Source organism: Epinephelus moara, chromosome 23 (assembly GCF_006386435.1).
Source record: "Epinephelus moara isolate mb chromosome 23, YSFRI_EMoa_1.0, whole genome shotgun sequence".
Taxonomy (NCBI): Eukaryota; Metazoa; Chordata; class Actinopteri; order Perciformes; family Serranidae; genus Epinephelus; species Epinephelus moara.
In genome coordinates this window covers 10,887,977-10,907,376 of record NC_065528.1, presented here as the reverse complement: position 1 = coordinate 10,907,376, position 19,400 = coordinate 10,887,977, and the positions used below count along the sequence as shown (strand labels likewise).

The window sequence follows — 19,400 nt, the reverse complement described above, 5'->3', positions numbered from 1 at the left end:
CCGCTACACGTGTTTCTAGTGGGACTATGTTTACAAGCACAAGAGTTCAGCGAGCCACCGAAGGACAGCCCTGCAGATTTACTATTGGTTCTGCAACATAGGGAGTTTTTAAACTCTGAAATTGTATCCGCCCATCTAAACACAAAATCAGGGAGAAAGTCATCAGTCTTTAGTTAAGCAAAGCGTCTACTGACTTGTGAGTCTACCAGGGCACTGGTGGCAGATCCTTTGAGTCCTGTGGGTTGTGAGGTAGGATACCACCACATTCCATAAATGCTCAATCGGACTAGAATGTGAGGACTTTGGAGGCCAGGTCAATGCCTTGAGCTCTTTGTCACATTTCTTGGGCCATTCCTGAGCAGTTTTTGCGGTGTAGCATGGTGCACCGTCCTTCTGGGGGACCACTGGCATCTGTGAGTGCTGTAGCCTTAAGCGAGTGTACTTGGTCTGCAACTGTGTTTGGGTGGGTGGTGCATGTCAAGTGGCATCCACACTGCATTGTGACGAGATGATCAGTGTTATTCACTTCACATCTGTCAGTGGTTTTAATGTTGTGCCTAATCAGTGTACCCAACCATTTAACTGACACAGACAGAATAAACCATGATATTATGTTATTCCACCCTCTAGGTCAATATTAGATGCTTTATATTGTATGATACATCAAGTGTTCATGTCAATTTTGAAAAAGACTTACTGCATTATGCCCCTGTTGGACTGAATGCTGAAATATTTGCTGTCTACAACTGAATTACAGAGTAGGGAGTGTTTTGTTTATTTGTTTCACGCCCCCCCCCCCCCCCCCCCTCTCTGATCACACCAGGGAGGAACTTTTAAACCTTTGACCACTGGTCAAACTTCTCACCCTTTTTCATTGATCCATAAAGTTTTACAGAGCCTTTAGTTGGAGGAACAGCAGCTCTCTATGGGATTACCGCGACACGCCGGCAAGGGATAAGAGCTGGAGCGCTTGTTAAACTGTGACAGCGGTGATTTTGACCTGTGCTCCTATCAATAAATCTGGCAAATGTCCGCTCTCTGGCCAACAAGATGGACAAGCTGATGCTTCTCAAAAAAGCAAACACAGACTTTTGCAAATCTGCCACCCTGGGCTTCACCAAAATCTGGCTTGGTGAGCACTTTCTGGATAGCTCACTCCATCTACCCAGTTTCCAACTCCTCTGAGCAGACCGCGTTGTGGAGCTATCCGGGGAGGCAGAATCTGCATTTATATAAATAAAGATTGATGTAAAGATGTCACAGTGTTGAAGAAAAAAATGCAGTCTTCTCCTAGAATCTCGTCATTGACTGTAAACCTTTTTATTCACTGCAGACGTTTTCCTCGTTCATTGTGGTCAGTGTTTATACCCCACCTCAGGCATGTGTCAGTGAGGCCTTACAACACCTGGTTGACCTGATTACAAACGTGGGGAAGAAACATCCAGACTCCCTGCTCATTGTTCTTGGGGACTTGAAAAAGCTAATCTCAGCAAAGAACTAACAAAATTCAGACAGCAGATACAGCAAAGTGTCCCACCAGGGACAATAACACACTGGACCATAGCTATGTAGTCATAAAGGACGCATTTGGGACGCTCTGATTACTGTCTGGCTCATCTTCTCCCTACCTACAGGAAGAAACTGAAATCTGCTAAACCTGTGGTCAAGATGGTGAGGAGATGGACCAAAAAGGCAGAGCTAGAGTTACATACTGCTTTGACTAAACTCAGTGAAGAGTTTTGGGGCTACAGCTAGAGACCTGCAAACTCACTGGCAAAGTGACATCTTAAATCAGTTTCTGTGAGGACATGTGCAGACTAAAAACTTCAGGCAGCTCTGTCAGGTTGAGGAGGAGTCATACAGAGGTGCGGACAGACCCTTGTGCAACCCAGCCAGGAATACACTAATGAAGGAGATCTGAGAAGCAAAGAGGAGCTGCTCCGAAATGCTGAATAACAGGTTTTCAGCGAACAACCCTGAATCGTGTGGAGTGGCCGGTGGGACATCAGTTACTACAGGAGTCCAGCCCCCAACACTATGGAGAATCAGCAACTGGCTGACGACCTGAATGCTTTTTACTGCAGGTTTGATTCACACCCTTCTCTTCAAACACTTACCTACACCATGTGAGTGCATTATATGCTAGAATTAACTTAATAGGTTTTAATTCTGTTTTTTTTAATAACAAAAGCAAAGCAGCAGCAGGTGAAGCTGGGAAATATCACATCCAGCACCCAGACCATCAGCATGAGTGCCCCCCAGTGATGTGTTCACTTTTAACTGCTCTTCTCCCTCTACACCAACGAGTGCACCTCAAGATCTGCGTGTTAAACTCCTGAGATATACAGATGGCATAACAGTCATCAGTCTCATCTGAGACAGTGACAAGTCACCATACAGACAGGAGGTTGAACAGCTGGCTGTCTGATGTCAGTACAACCTGGAGCTGAATGCTCTTAAAACTGTGGGGATGACAGTGGGCCTCAGGATGAGCCCCCCAACATTATCACACATCACCATACTGATCAACACTGTAGCCCTTTTTAGATAGGAATTGTGCAAATTTGTAGGAAAGCCCAGTTAGTCTTTTTTCAGCACTGGCAGTATAAATACAAAATCGAGGAGTGCGGCAAAATGCCGCCTACCTACTTTCGTTTATACAAAATGCGCTTTTTTCGGGGCAATGGGGGGTGTGAGAAAGTAACACAACGCGTAGCTCAGCGTGTGATGTAACCAGTGACAGCTAGTCAGTCCTTCTGCGATTCTCTCGTAAGTTGGCCTGTTCCTCACCATTCCTCTCATCTGATGTTTAATGGGCAAGGAGGGCCCAATTCCTTGTCTCCTATTCTCCTATTCAGGTAAGTTGTGAAATAGCCTACACTCACCTGACACTGGAGTAATTACCTCTCTCTAAGTTCACACTGGTGTGTGTGTGAAGTAGAAGTAGGATCCAGTAGCCTACGTCATTGTTTATTCGCTAAATCTGTTTCCATTGCCAAAAGTCGCATTTTCCTAATATCGATACGCTGACTTTTCCACCCCCTCTAAGAGTAAAAACTTTTTTGCGATATTTCAGCCTTTTTTCGAATTTCTGGCGTTTCCATTCAAGTTTTTTTTCGCAACTGTTGAAACTGCGAATAAAAATAGGTGGATGGAAACCCGACTAGTGTCTGTCAGGTTTGCCTTTCCCTCTTGCTACTAGCTGCTCGCTAATTCCTGCTATCAGCTGTTTCCTGTTTATCCACCGCCAGTGGCTCGCACGTGCGGCGTCATCAACAGCTCCTCCCACAAGTCTTCAACAGCCCCTCCCGTTGCGGAAGTCCACCTCCGTCTTTTTAAACTAAAAGGGTTCCACCAATATGACTACCCTACGAGACGGAAAATTGGGCACCTCGGATCAACTCGCCAATCCAGCTCTGTGTGTCTAAACGCTCGCAGCTTGCCAGCAAAACGGCCCAACATCCATGGAAAATCTGGTAGTGTAAAAGGGGCTTGTGTCTGCCATGGAAACTTTCAGGTTTTGAGGACCCACCATCTACCAGGACCTAAAGTGGATGATCAGCATCCACATCAGGAAAGAAACCCCAGAATAGGATGTACTTCCTGTGCCAACTGACTAAGTTCAACCTGTGTCAGAAGCTTGCGAGTCTGTTCCCTGCACATCCATCACTGTGTGGTTTGGATCAGCCACCAAACAGGACAGGAACAGACCACAATAGACAACCAGGAATCATAGAGAATCATGCAGAAAGAATCATAGGTGCCAGCCTGCCCTCTGTCCAGGACATTTAACACCACCAGAGTCAGGAAACCGGCAGGTAACATCACTGCAGACCCTTCACACCCTGAACACAACCTATTCCAACTTCCTCCCTCTGGCAGGTGCTACAGAGCGCTGTACACCAAAACAACCAAAAACAAGAACAGTTTCTATCCACAGTAGGGCTGTCAACGAATATTCTAAATTTGAAAAAAAAAAAAGGACCTTTGAATGTGAAAATTGATATTCGATTGTGGAGGAAAAACAAAACACCACCACAGCTGTCCTCTTTGCGAGTGGGCGTTGGCCTGGGCCGCTGCACTGAACGTACTGCATAAGGCCACACCGCCTGCGGAGGTGCTGCGAAGCGCAGCGCATGAGCCGGAGCACTTCCGTTCACACCAGACACGCATTTCTCCACGCTGGTCGACAAGCGGTTCTGCTCCCAGCTGTTGCTGCTGACACAATCGCTTGCGGCTCGCGCAGAAAATAGACCAGAGCCGGCCACGGAGCTGCGCGGCGCAGCCGGTGTGGATGACACAATCGGTTAACATGGGCGCCGAAAGGAAACTGGCTTCGCTTCTCTGCGCTTCGAGGCTCTTCGCAGCGCTTCCGCGAGTGGTGTAGCCTGACGGGTCAGAGAGGAGGCGAGCGAGAGGTCCACGGTCGTTTCTAACGTAATGTGTAGGTATGTAAATGTTTTCAAAGACGTTTATGTTGAAATAAAAATACCTACAAGTAGTTATGTTTCCTTGTATTAATACATATACAAGTATGTTTCCTTGTATTAGTTTGCCCTCTTGTGGACATAATGCGAAAAAAAATTTTTTTGAATGGTTCGAACCTATGAGTTATTTTTAGAAGGAATATTTATTCATTTTTGAGCAATTTTGACAGCCCTAATCCACAGGCTGTCACTCTGTCAATAACCCTGTAACACCAAAACATCAACTGCTCCCATTAGACTGTAACTTTACAGTTTTTAATGCACCATATTTTTTTATGTACATATCATCTGTCATTGTCAAGATAAATCATACATGCTGTATGTACAGTTTACAGACATGAATTATTTTATTCTTATTGACAGTCATGAAAGCTTTTTTTTAATATATGTATACAATACTTGCAAAAAAAAAAAGCCAAATTACTTGTATGTGTACACATACTTGGCAAATAAAGGTAATTCTGATTGTAGAAGAAACACATCGCTCAATTGTCACTCTTCCAGAGAAGGGTTGGTCTGTTCGTTTTAAACTTAGAGTCTCTCATATCCAATACTCTACTCATTACATCACATTCCAGCCAGGGCAATTCCTCTTTAAAACCATTACATTGTACTCTGACGTAAGCTACTCCAGTCCAGAGTAGTCTACTTTATACTGACAGAGGTTTACTTCCCCACTGCCCTTTCTGTGCCATCCTCCCGCCCTTATGTAACCCCTGAGCTTTTTTTTTTTTTTTTGTTTAACTCAACAGCAAACCCTTATGGGGACAACACTTCAAAATCTCACTTGACCTTATGTTTATTCATGTGTGTAGGAGAAACAAGAAAGGCCTCTTCACAGCTGAACTACCCAGGCAGAACTAAGGCGATCACCCAAGAGAGAGGAGACGGAGAGAGCCGAACATTTAATTTAATATACACCCCCACAGAGAATGAGGGCGGGTGACAGCGAGAGGTTAGATAAGGGCAAAAGAGTACCTTTTAGCATGGCTGGCCTGATGCAAGTCTTGATGCAGCTGCCCTCTGGCCCTGCCCTGCAGACTACTGAACCACAGGGGTTGGAGTGGAAGCTGGGATCGAGAACCTTGGTGGGCATGAAAGCTCAGTAAACAGGGTAGCCATTTGCTGACCTTCGGAGGATGACTCACTGGAAAGGATAGGGGCATATGATAATGACAGAATTGCAGTAGGGTGGTTCAAGTGCTGGATAAGAGAGTCTCAAAGGCATGGGCTTAGCATACAGAGCAACGATAATACTTTTATTTATTTTTGGTGAAATGCTGTCAGAGGTAGTATTGATATCTTTTACAGTCAAGTCCTTGCAACAACACATGCTGCCATCCAGACAATGTCTTTTTCAGGGACGTCCCTGTTTATTCCAGCAAGACAATGAGACACACACTGCACGTGTTACAGCAGCATGGCTTCATAGCAAATGAGTGCTATTTACTAGACTGGCCTGCCTGCAGTCCAGACCTGTCTCCCATTGAAAATATGTGGCACATCATGAAGCACAAAATGTGACACCAGGGACCCTGGACAAGCAAGAATGGGAAAGAATTTCACTTTCAAAACATCAACAATAGTGTCTTCATTTTCCAAACACTAACTGAGTGGTTCTTGAATTAAAAGGTGATGTAACACAGTGGTAAACAGTTTTTTAGCATGTTGTCGGCATCCAACTCAGAATGAGTGTATACTTACAAAAATAAAAAAACAAAAACAAAGTTTTATCATTTCATATCTTGCCTTTGTACTGTACTGTACTGAATATAGGTCAAAATGGATCTGTTTTTATTTTCATTTTACACAGTGTCCCAACTTTTTTTTGAATCAGGGTTGTATAAGTAGTACGGAGTGCCTTCAAATTATTCTTTGTATTTAAAAAAATCCCTTGCTTTAACCCTGAACATAAGATGATCATACAACTGCTACATTATAATGGACAAAGATATTCACAGGATACAGTTCTAGCTTTAAATCCCAGTTTTTGAGTAACTTCTAACCTCTAACCTTGGATGTTTAGACCTCGACTCTGTTTCAAGAATACTGACTATGCTTCTGTGTATTTTGCAGAAACGGTTTTAATGTATGCTACACCAAATACTGTGGAGTAGCCAGTTTAAATTAATTTAGTCAAACAGAAATGAGGAAAAAATGCTGATAAGAATCTGGCGAGGCCAGTGGGTTTTACAGGTTCAAAGAGGTTTGATGTACCAGTCACACATGGCTAAATGTAAAAGAAATGTATGCTCATCTGAGACATACAGAATCCTTTTATCAAGTATTTCTGCTTTTATTCATGTTTTAATTGGAAATAAACTGAAACTCCAAGACAATGCTGACAATAATGACCATTATGTGTTTGGTGGTTCTGTATTTTAAAAACTGGGTTAACTGAATGTGACAGATGATGCTTCACAAAACAATTTCTTTCACAAAATGTCTTTTGTGTTTTGACACTTATCATATGGGATATTTGCTCGTTTTCTGGAATATGGGTTGACATTATATATCAGGTTTTGTTTTATATGTATTGTTGTTGCAAATGTTTAGGTTTTATTTCATATTCACTACCTGCTTTATTGATCTTGCTGTTAAGACCATTGCTAATTTGCTTTTTTATCTCTTTTGTTATTTGTTACCATGCGACCAAACTATTTTTCTTTCTGTGGAAAGTGTCAAATAGAATTATGTATTTACCACCATAAATCCCTTTATTTTTTCCCAACACATTTACTTTGCAGTCAAACTAAATTTGCCACAAAGTGTGAAAAAGCATGAATTCTTTTAACAGTCAAGTCTTTTTCCTCTATATTGTTAGCACAAAGGTTGAACCCTGCGCTACACCTTCCTGCAGTGTTTTTAGAAAAACACTGCACAAATCTGCAGGAAGAAATACAGTATGTCTCTCTCACACACACACACAGACACACAGACACACACACACGCACGCGCGCGTACGTGTGCAAACACACACGCCTGCATTTCCCTGATCTCTTTTTGTCTTGTTCTTCTCTTCAGCATTCAAAGCATTTGAAACTAGCAGTCAACTCCTCATTCAGCTGAGGCAACAGTCCTCCTCTGAGGACAGCACAAGTCAAAAAATTAAACTTCACTCATCGTGCCATTAAAAACAACCTGGAGTATTTGAAGCTGTCAGGTGAAAATCCCCCATAAGCTGCTGAACACAACAGAGCAGATATACGAGTGGAGCAGAAAGATAAAACACGCCATCTATTCTTGCGAGTTTCTCTTTGAAACTTCTCTTGAGTGTGCCTCTGAGATGGAGGTTCTTTGCTCCCTGCAGAGCTGCTCCAGCTTCTCCTCTCCCTGGAGAGATTTGCAGAGCGAGACAAACACCTTGGGTTTCTCTGCGGCTGTGTGTTCTCCAAAATTCGCCCCAGGCAACTTTAAATTAATACCTAGCACTGCCTTTCCCCTGATAATTATGTATCATCACCCATGAATGCTATAAACGGAGGATGTTTAGTGCTTTTATAATCGGGCTAAACTGTTCGGCAAAAATCTTGTGCAGGATATAATGAATGCTGCATCTTTTAGAAATGTGCTGAACGTCACTACAATTACAGGGAGCTCTGCAGCTTCATAATATTTACATGTTATTACAGCTCTGTGCCTTCCAGCAACGCTTTCTTTTGTTGTAAGGAAGCTATCTGTGCCCACAAATGTGACATGTCAGTGTCTGGGATCAGCAGAAATTTGTTGCCTGCTTAACTCTCTCCTGTCCTTTAACCAGGACAAGCTTTGTTAGCCGCTACTACAAGCAGAATGCAGCTCTTCTCTCAATAATGGGCAGACTGACAAGCCCGTGGAGGTTTGTAACCGACAACAATTCTCCCAGGCTCGCTGAATGGCAGAGGCATGTCTCTCCCGTCGCCGCAGTATGCGCCCTCTGTTGCAAGGAGACTCTGCCATTAGCTGGGAATTCATTCCCGACATGATAATTGCTGTCAAATTACAGCCAACCACTAACAATTATGATGGGTGCTGACAGGTGAAGTGTTCTCCTCTCCCAATCACCACGCCGCACACACACTGTTTATACAAGGCGAGAGAGTAAAGCAACACACACGATTTGAACACACCAACACAATTTACAATTGCTCAAGGTCCCTCGGTCAAGCAGCACAGTTCCATCGACACAGAACTGTAGTGCTGACTGTGGTGGGGGGGCGGGTAATTAAATGCTTTGTGATGAACAGGGAACTTTCTCCCTTGTGTGAATGTGTCTTCTTTTATCACACACCACTAACTCATCTACAGCCCCTGAACCATGTGTGTACCAGAGGGAGAACTCTTCAGGCTTTAACGTATGGCCGTGGATGCCAAAGGATGTGAAATCTATAGAGAGGAGTAGATTAAGTACTGAGCCAATTACACCTTAGCAAGAGAACTTGGTGTAAATCTGATGTGAAGGTAGGGACATAAAACGAGTAGGAAGTGTTTCCACTAGTGAGGGGCAGACCGATTCCTTTCACAGCCTTGTGCTGCATTCATGTGGTGTCGGAATAATTATATTTCATGGCTCATCCGATCCCATTCCCTTGGTTATCAACGTGTTGTTGAAACAAGTACCAAGCAATAAAATATCTATGTCCTTGTCTATGTTCTTGTGATGAAACAAGCACCTATATCACGACATAAAATCAAAGTAACATTAGCTAAATGGAATTCAGCCATGTATCATTTGATTACATACACCTGTGCTGTTTCTACTGTGACAAGTCAAAATTTCTTCCATGAAAAAACCCTATCCTAATATTTATTTTGCTCTTAATTTGTACCTTTATGCTCTATCTATGGTCCTCCAAACAACACTGACGTGTTGTGCTGACGTTAACAGCTCTTAAATGGACAGTAATGCTAAATGCTAACGTCAGTTTGCTAGCTTGCTAATGTGTAACATAACGTTAGCAGCAGGTTCAACATCTCAGTTTAGCGTGTTAGCATGCTAACTTGCTCATTCACGTTACCCTTAACAGAAAGTAACTTACAGCTGAGGGTGAGGGGGTGTAGTTTTAAAGTTTTTGCGCATAACATTAAACCAAAGCATTGAACAAAAAATAAAAACAACATTTTTTAGACCAACACTGTAAATCTAATAGAGCCAATAAGTCATTTGTCTACCGTTATGTACTATTTAACATTTCCCACACACTTTAATACAGGTGATAATCCAAATGGGTACATACCTGTTCTCCTCTGGTGTACTGCTTAATTCCCGTTTGTATGCGCTGTCAATTTGTTCTTCACCAGGTACCACCTCCTCCCAATAACACCCAAGAGAAGTGAAGCAAAAAAGCGTCTCCCCTGACAAGCTAACGTTAGCATTTCACGTTAGCCTTTTCGCCCCTGAAGAACCGCCCCACATTTGACGACTAATTTTTACCAACGGTTTGGTCCATGACAATATCCAGCGGCTGGTGGGCACTGAAGTATTAAGTGCCAAAATTTTCTTCAAAACGTACTTTCACATTATGCTGAAGAAGATAGTCCACACTGTTAGTTGTCACCGAAGTTATGTTCCTTAAAAGGAATACTAACTTCTGCCGCTGGGCACGTGACAACAGCACCTGGCAAACAGCCAATCATATTGCAGCAGGGCAGTGTGCAGCCACTGACCTTGAATTGTATACATTTTTTTTATAAATATCAGCAACAGAGGATGTTTTATGACTTGAATTTATCCATAATTATATTAATTTCGAAATACTCAGTACCACTAAAAAACACATCTGTTTTTATGAAATACAGTGCTGAATTTTAACACTTTAAGTACAAAAAAACTTCTTCACTAACTGTGCTTTCAAATGGTGCAAGATTCAAGGTCATAGCCATGGACTCAACAGTATGTTGTAATATTTGCCATAGGCAAGTACAACAACATCAGTGATTGAACCTTAAGTGGACTATGTGACAAAATTCACGTAATTAAGACAACAATAGCTGAATATGCCCTTGAGCATCATTATTGAGGACTCAAGACCTTTTCAAGGCCTTGGCACGTTGAATCTCTGTTTTTTCGAATGCGTTTTTTTTTTTTCATCCGCCATCCCAACCGAAAAATATTCTTACGCAAAGAAACCTTTCACACTAATTCCAATGCATTTTATTGTTCTATTCATTGTGAAAATTCTTAATACGTGACAAAATGAAAAGACACATTTCCTCCTTTGCCTCTCTCCACTCCCTCAGTGTCTTGCCGTCTCTGTCCTCCACATTCTGTGAGAAGTCCACATCCTCCTCTCCATCATCATCCACCTGAATATTACTATCTGATCTGTTGAGAGTAAGCTGAGTCATGAAATGATTCTGTTCCTCTGTCTTGTCGCAGATGTGCCCCACTGCCACATTTTCTTCACTGATTTTTGGTCAAGCCTCTCTAAAGGCTTCTGATGGATGTGAAAAACGCGAAATTTGAACTAGTTCAGAAAAATTTAATGGGGAACCAAAGTTTCGGACCCAGTGTGCAAACGTGATTGACACATTGTGAGGTCGTATTTATTTTCATACATGCAACAATTTCAGACTCAGTGTGCAAAGGCCTTTACTTGCGATTTGCTCAGGTACATGTGTACCAGGCTATGGGATTCTTGTGAGGATTCTTGCGCACATTGTTTATCATTAGGTGAAAGTGTGGCTAGTTAACTACAGGTAACTTAGCTATGATAGCTAACCACCGTAATGATTTAGTGATTAGCGCTTGCAAATCTACCTGTCTTCACCAAAAAATGCTAAAAACACATGCAAAACTGCAGTACACAGTTATGCCTGTTTGCATGTTGTATTTATTGGGATATATATTGGAATATATTTACAATTTGAGCATATTTGAATATTGGGGAGGGGAGTGGGGATGTGTCCTCCCCCGATTTATATCATAATTACTGCCTTGGATTGATTTACATTCCATATGGTTCTCACCAATGCTCGTCCTTCTTCCCTAAATCCCAGGTTGTGGCCTTTCAAGTTAACTTCTGAGGGGGGCATCTCTTATTATCTCTGCAGCGCTGGGTTTTTTCATGTATTTGAAACCTCAAAAAAGAAGACAAAATATAAGTCACAAATCTTCAGCGTCTCATAATGTAGAAATCTGTCAGTCAGTCAGTTTGTATTACATAGGGCAGTTTATTGAACTTGTAAATGTGTTAGGTGTCATTATGCATGACCTTAGTTTTTCTACACTCACAAAACCATAAAAGTTTGAACATTTATAATAATAATTTGCTGCTTCAACATTACATTCAAAGCTGTAAATTGTTATAGCTACATTTTGTTAAAAACACAATATTTACATTAATTGTAATACACAAATTTTATATTTGGCATACTTACATTAATCTCATCATATAATTTACAGGTTCTCAAGTACTGATTAATGTGAATATTTAATCTCAAAAATTCACAACAAATCGAAAAGTAAATTAACCATACAAAAATGAAACATACAAACAATACTAAAGCTAACCCCGCCCACCCCCCCTCCAAAAAATGGTGCACGGATTTTAAGATTGATGAACATTTTATGCCAAAATGTCCTCTATTTTACAAAACATTGTGAAATGTGCCTGCCACAGAACATTTACTTCACTGCAGCAATGCAATGCGGTTGAACCGAGCAACTATTTATAGTGCAGTCATCTCACGTCCATCTTTTTAATCAAACACAAAGTAAATCTCAACTGTACAAATATTTGACAATGATTAGTTTGTAAATATTTCTTCAATAGAGCGTCAGACCTTGTGTGTTTTTAAGGTGACTGCTGACAGTGAAACTCTGGTCCAATTACTGTTTTGTCAAATAGAGAGTTCATAATAACAGTACTGGTCATAATACACATGATAAAGTCTTGTTTGTGCTTGTCTTGAGTTACATTTGATCCGCAGATTACAGTTTAATTAGGATTTTTGGGTGAAATCACTTTGAAAAATTCTGTCTCAAAAATGTCTTTTCAGTTGAGCACTTCCGAGCTTTGTCGAGTCCAGGCCCCAGATCAGAGAAAGTTCCTTTACAGCACATTGTACATTTTCCTTTGGCACAAAACTTGGTACCCCCCAACCCTAAAGATCTGTTGTCATGTACATCATGCAGGAGGGATAGGGTGTGTTCACATAAATGGCAATGGTCAAAGGCAAAGTCCAGCTTCTATGCATGCAGTTGCACCAGCGGTTTTCTGTGTGTTTGGTCCAGGCTCATGATGTCATCATTAATGGGGGCAATTTTTGGTTAGATGTGACAATTTTAAGCTTCTAGAGAGAGAGGGGCAGTAGAGTGGATTGTTATGGTCACAACTTCCCACTGAAAACCTCTCTAGTTTTGTGATGTACATAAAACAATGTGGAGCTAAAATAAGCCAAAGTTACCAAACGTTTTATGCCACTGCATAAAAATGTCAGAATATGGTTGTCATTTTAAAAGCTGGCAGGTATAATTAATTATCACACATTTTTTTTGTACCATTGCTAGTGTGGATATGACTATAGGAACACACCCGTTTCTACTACACTTCACTGAAATGCATACTCGAGGCCTCTAGCACCTTTTTAGCCATACAGTATACAAATGTTTAAAAAAAAAAAAAACGTGCAAGACTCACGGATAAAAGACTCTGTTTCCAATACTTAAGGCAAAAACAATTCTCATATATACCAATATACATATATTTGAGATTATTACATCTATCAAAACTGTGTTTTTCTAGAGTGTTCTGGTAAACATATGTTGAGACTGATCGTGTGGTGATCTATTATACATACTAGAGCTAAAAGTGCGGAATGACCGAGTCAAAGTCAATGCAATGCCCTCTAGTAAATACAAAAAGAAACTTTCCTTATTTGACAGTTTCTTCAGGGTTTTTTTGACTGCCTGTTAATCTATAGGCCTGTGTCTGTTATTGGAGTGTAGGTCAGGAATGCCAAACTGAAGATCACAAAAAACAAGTGAGTGCCCAGTAGAAAAGTGCAAAATACGCCAGTGTGTTTTCTTCGAGCCCCAGACCTGGACGAACCAGCACCTATAGCTGGGACACCTTCCTGGGCAGAGGCCTTGGTCTGGGGACCCGAGGGTCGGAGGTTCCGTCCAGCTTCATGCTGCCCGTGCGGAGCTGGTGAGGCTTGGGTGGCAGGGCCGGGGGGTCCGTCTGTGGGGGGATGGAGAGGCTGTGGGGAAGCGGCACAGGCCTGCGGGGGTTGTTCCTCTCGTACACGCTGTAAGGGGGCGGGGTCTTGTTTTCTCTGCGGATCGGCTCGTCCGAGCTGCTGGAGACGGAGTTTGGCAGGGTGGTGGGAGGAGGCAGTGGGTGGTCACCTGCAGGCAGCTCGGTACCCGAAGCTTCCGACACGCTGCAGCGACTGAGGGAGGAGATGCCACTGGAGTAGCTGCCGGAGAGGACGGGGGAATTGGAGACCAGGCTGGTAGACTGGCACTCGGTGGGCGAAGGGGTGAAAGGCGGCACTATGGTCTAGAGGGAGAGAAAGAATGAAAAGAAATCATATATATTCTTCAAGTGAAAAAATAATATGCTTTTCTTCCTTCTAGATTCACTCGTGTTTGGCATTTCGCCTCGCAATATTTGCCTTTTTTTGGTACTGTGCCTGACGTTTACAGTCTGGCACCTGGTCACTACCCGTTTCATAAAGCCATGACCTCACCTGAGCACTGTGGGGGTACATGCCTATAAACATCCTGAACACAGCAAAATAAAAATAAACTATGAAAATACCAGCGAAGGGCAGAGTCTCTGCAGAAAAATACACCACCACATTCTTCTAGTCATAAGTGATGACTGAGAGGAATTACTTCTGTATGGTCTAAATGGACTGCACTTGTATAGCACTTTTCTCTACACTACATGTCACATTCACCCATTCACACACTGGTGGCCAAGGCTGCCATACACCTGCTACTCAATATTCATTTATATGCACTCACACACCGAAGGAACAGCCATCAGGAGCAATCTGGGGTTCAGTATCTTGCCCAAGGACACTTTGACATGCGGACTAGAGGAGCCAGGGATTGAATTGCCCATCCTCTGATTAGATCGGTGGACGAGAGCGGTCGCCCTAAGCATTGTTATTTTTTTTTAAATAGTGTAGAGTATATCTTTAAAGCCGAACCAATTAGTTGATGAACCATCAGACAAAAAAAAAGAATCTGCAAGTATTTTCATTTTCAATTGATTGTTTGAAGAGCAACACAGCAACCCCAGGTTACAGGTTCAGAGCACCAAAACCAACCACTGTCTTATGGTACAACCCAATAATGATTTTTATTATTTAATTATTCAATTACGCTGTTGATTACATTTTTTGATGAATTGATGAATCGTTTAGTCCATGAAATGTCAAAACAAATTGAGAGAAATGGCCATACCAGGGTCTTCGAGCAAAAGCTGACATTTTGTTTTGTCCAACTGAGTCTAAAACCCCAAAATATTTAGTTTACAATACTTAATAAATACATAATATTACAATTTCTGTATCTAGAACCAGTGAATATATGCCATTTTTGCCTGAATAAAAAAAACATTATGGAAATACTTGACAGTTCATTTTTGTTAATCAACAGTAACTACTATTATTAATGGCAGAACTTTACAAGTGCATTGGATTGTGATGTTTGACAACTTCAGTTCAATCAGGAACACTTTAGTCAAAGGAAACTTAATTTCCATTTGTAGTATTATATTTGGCAGTATGGCTCTGTTCTGGGGCCCCTCTGCCTTTCCTTGGGCCTAAGCAGAAAGCCTAAGGCGGAGAGAGCACACTTCTCTGCCCTTCCACGCGCATACTTGAAAAGCCTTGAAGCAGAGAGAGCACACCTCTCTGCCTTTCCATGCGCAAATGAGGAAGGCCTGAGGCAGAGCGCAAACCTTCCTGCCCTTCCATGCGCCTACATGTAAAGCCTAAGGCTAAGAGTAGGCATGTAACGATATGTCGAATTTCGCTGTGTCGCGATAAAATAAATTCTCGATACCGTCATGGGAATGCCACGGTAGTTATATAGCTGCGTTCTCCTACAGAGCCGGTAATATGACTGTGTGACTACATTCCCCATACTCCTTTGCATGCAACTGCGCGCGCAGGTGAGAACAAACTCGTGCAGCTCAGCCTCTCAGCCTTTGACTCTGACCCGTGCGTGACCGGAGGAAACAGCGAATAAAAGTAAGGAGATTGACTGTTCTTCTCTGTGGATTTTCTCCGCGACCGTTCGTCATAGCGAGAAGCCACGCATATCATGTGACACAGCGGAATCGTGGCTTTCCGACAAATATATCGTATCGTGGACTCTTTATCGTGATAATATCGTATCGTGAGTTTCTGGTATCGTTACATCCCTAGCTAAGAGTACACAACTCTCCATCCGTCTGTGTGCCTACATGGAAAGTGCCTTGCAGAGGAAGCTGCAACAGTCAGCAGGCCAGAGCAGTTTAAATAGGGCGCCCTGAATAAGATTTGCCAATTGGTTGCATAGAAAGGAATCATGCAATCAGCTGACTCCCTTCCAACAATCAGCTGCTCCATCAGTTGATTGGGCTGTTTGAGATCAGCTGATGTAGCTGGGATGTGAGCTGAGCTTGACATCGTGTCCTGCCTGAACTAACGCTTTGCTAAAATAATATCTGCTGTGTACGACTCACAGCTCCGCCCGCTCACCGGAGCATCTCCAGTCTCTGTCTTTGCCGTCTGTTGCATGGCAGTCTTCAGTGTTGACTGCCTATTACTCCTGATGTGTAACCAATCAGGCAGTGCTGTGGTGGGACTTTGAAAGAGGCTACAGATGGTGACAGAGAGGCAGCTGCATCAGAGCCAAAAGTAGCGCATTTTCCAATTAATTTATTTCATCGGCCATCGGACTGTAAATAGTAAATAAAGAATAGAAAATCAGTATGTGGCGGTCAGTGTTGATATTGTGGTGGGCGGACACAAATAAATCAATGTATGGGAAACACTGAATCCATTAGATAGATGCAGATATCTGAAACAGTTATATCTTTGGGCTTTAGGCTATTGGTGGAACAAAGCAGGCAATTTGGAGACATCACCTTGGGCTCCGGGTAACTGAGACGGAAAAAGCAAATAATCAATTAATGGAGAAACTAAACAGCAGATTAAAAGATAACGAAAATAATCATTAGTCATGGCCCCAAAGCGATTTCTACTTGTAACCTCAGATTGTTTCATTTGAAAGATTTTTAGTGGCCTGAATTGAAAGTATCCAGCATTTCTCAAGACAGAGGCAAAAACTAGTTTACATCTGACAAAAATACGCTGAAAACAACATAGCATTACTTTAGATTTATGGTAAGTATGCAACCATATTGTCTCTTTTTCTGCTGTCTGAAACACGTTTGCTGACACAGCCCTCCAGCCACAATAAATACTTTTTAAAACAGGAGAGTCAGTGAACAGATTGAGAGGGCCAGGCTTTTACACTCCATCAACCGGCCCTGTGCACCGAGACGAAAAAGCACAATATGCCGCGCTTCCCCCCCTCAAAAATCCGATCGCTCATCAAAAATGTTTTTCAAAGCAATTACACCATGCTGCCATTATATCTGCTGAAACTTAATTGGATCTAGTGGAGTATACAATTGATCAGTAAGGTTGTAGTGTTCATGCTACAGGAGGCACGCACCAAGAAAGGTATCCATTTGACATGCACGAATGGACAAACCTTTTCACATCTGGGGCGAGCATGATGAAAATCTGTGTATTTAATATAGCGCTGACAAGCAGTTTCAACTCCTGACCCAGTTCTCCAGGGAGAGGCCGGCACTAAATATCATTTCTACCTCTGCACATGAGTAAGTGCAGCCCTGTCGGACTGGCACCATGTGTTTTCTGCAGGTTCACTACTGTCCTGGGGTTTGTGGTCTGGTAATGGGCCCCTGGCTGCACTGACTGATGTGTGCGTTCACTGTGTGCGCCAGATAATGGGGCCTGCTGGAGGTCCGCGGAGGACCCGTCTCTGGCTGTGCTGTGATGGGCAGCTTGGTTCCCCCGCTCCAGGCCGCTTCTATTGCCACAGCACGCACACACACACACAAACGTGCCAGCATGAACACACCTAACCATACACAGAAATCTGATTGACAGAGCATGCTGAGTGCCAAGCTGTCACTCACACTTTGGTTTCCAGAGTTGTTCTCTCTCTCTCCCTCTTTCCGCCTCACACACACACAGACCACACCAACACACGCAAACAACCGAATTCTTGGTAGCTGTCACATGTAAGAAGACATCACACCCGCAACAAAGCCAGGAGCTTAGCACTGTTGCTTGTCACAAGCCCACAAAGAAGATAACAGTTAGCAGAGAGACAAGCTTCAGTTCACCAGAGTTTCAAAACAACTTTTTACCCCTCATTAAAAGCTCACTCAGCGCTTAGTTAACCTCTCCTGGCCCTCTCCTGCTTCTGTAGACTGGTATTAACTACTAAGAGGCTCATTAACAACAAATCAGAGCTCGGAGACAAAGCAAGACTAATCAGTTTAACTGCAGATAAACAGAAAAACACTTGAGGTCAGAGGTATTATAAAATTGTTTCAACACATCTCACTTGAGAGATGCAGCACATAGAGGTCTCAAAGCATCAATAGTAAGGGAACATAACACTAGCAAGACTCCGTTTTCTAAATTTAAATTCACTGATAAAGTACATGTAGCTGAAGTTTCATAAATCAATCTGTTTTTGCTCATTTTGGGCAAGACACCAGGTGACATCCTCTCAGAGCTTTTGCTAAGGATCCCAACTTCCCAGATAACAAACTTTTCTCCTTGTTGAGAGTTTTGCGTGGAACCAGTGTAATAAAGATTGCATTAAGGATGCAATATGCACAACGGAAGTAAGCAGTAGTAGCAAAATGGCAGATCCCATTGCTCACCTGAGAGCTTTTGTTATGTTATAGCAAATTTTTTTCTTATCCAAAAAAACAAACATGGACCAACTACTGAGAGGACATAAAAGACTATTACGTGCAGGACTATTACGTTCTTTGCGACTTGTAGCATAGGACACACCCATTGGTGTCATCATGGGTCACATTTAAGTTTAAGGAAAACCTACTAATTTTTATTCCAGCTGAGAACTATTTCAGTTCTGAACCAATTTATTTTTGGTCAAAATGCTCCAAACGGTTCAAAATGAGGGGCATGCACTGGAATAGAACCTGATCCATTTTCCATGAAAAGGGTTATGCGAAGGGTTGGGTATCATTTGGGTTTTTTCCAATGTCTGTGCTGAAACAATACCTGTGACAACACAGTGCCTGAACCCATATTTAAGGCTTTTTTTGATCGTAATTATGCAACTTTGTAACAAAATTAGTCCCTGATTCAGACTAAAGCAAGACAACTCTAGGTCTGAAAGCACCCTAAGATTGTCACTACATTGAGAATAGCTGGTCCATCTTAACAGTCGACCTTAAGAGAGACTAACTTTGAGCACAGATCCTTGACTTAAATCAGCAGGTGGTAAGCAAGACACCGGAACTTGACTTGGGTCTTGAGTTGTAGCATTTATTTGCTAACTAAACTGTTCACACATTGTACTGCTACATTTAACTTTATACTCTCTGCTCCGGTCACCACAGCCTACGCACACCATCTGGCACCAAAACGAGGTACTGAAATCTGTGTTGTAATTTGGTCCAGTAGGTACCGGTCGTATAGGAACTGGACCCAACCCTGAGTTGGAAGCTCAGAAAGAGCTTCTACCCTCAGGACACTAGGATCTTAAATGAAGACACTTCCAAAGAATGCCCCTCCTTAATCATCAACAAACAGGATTTTAACTAACAAGAAATTATATTTAACTGGAACTGTAGCTTATATAATTTAATGTGAAGAATAAATTGATTGATTGATTGATTGATTGATTGATTG

The 19,400-nt window shown here is 42.3% G+C and overlaps 1 protein-coding gene across 6 annotated transcripts in view; it reads right to left on the bottom strand.

Annotated features, from left to right (window-relative positions):
- Positions 1-11,633: 11,633 nt before the first annotated feature.
- dock4b (dedicator of cytokinesis 4b) overlaps positions 11,634-19,400 on the bottom strand; it is a 166,532-nt gene continuing 158,765 nt past the window's right edge. For all 6 annotated transcript variants that reach the window (XM_050036421.1, XM_050036425.1, XM_050036423.1 and 3 more), the window contains one exon: positions 11,634-13,972. In XM_050036421.1, the coding sequence (XP_049892378.1) occupies positions 13,526-13,972 (447 nt within the window). In that variant the 3' untranslated portion in view covers positions 11,634-13,525. The remainder of the gene's footprint in view (positions 13,973-19,400) is intronic.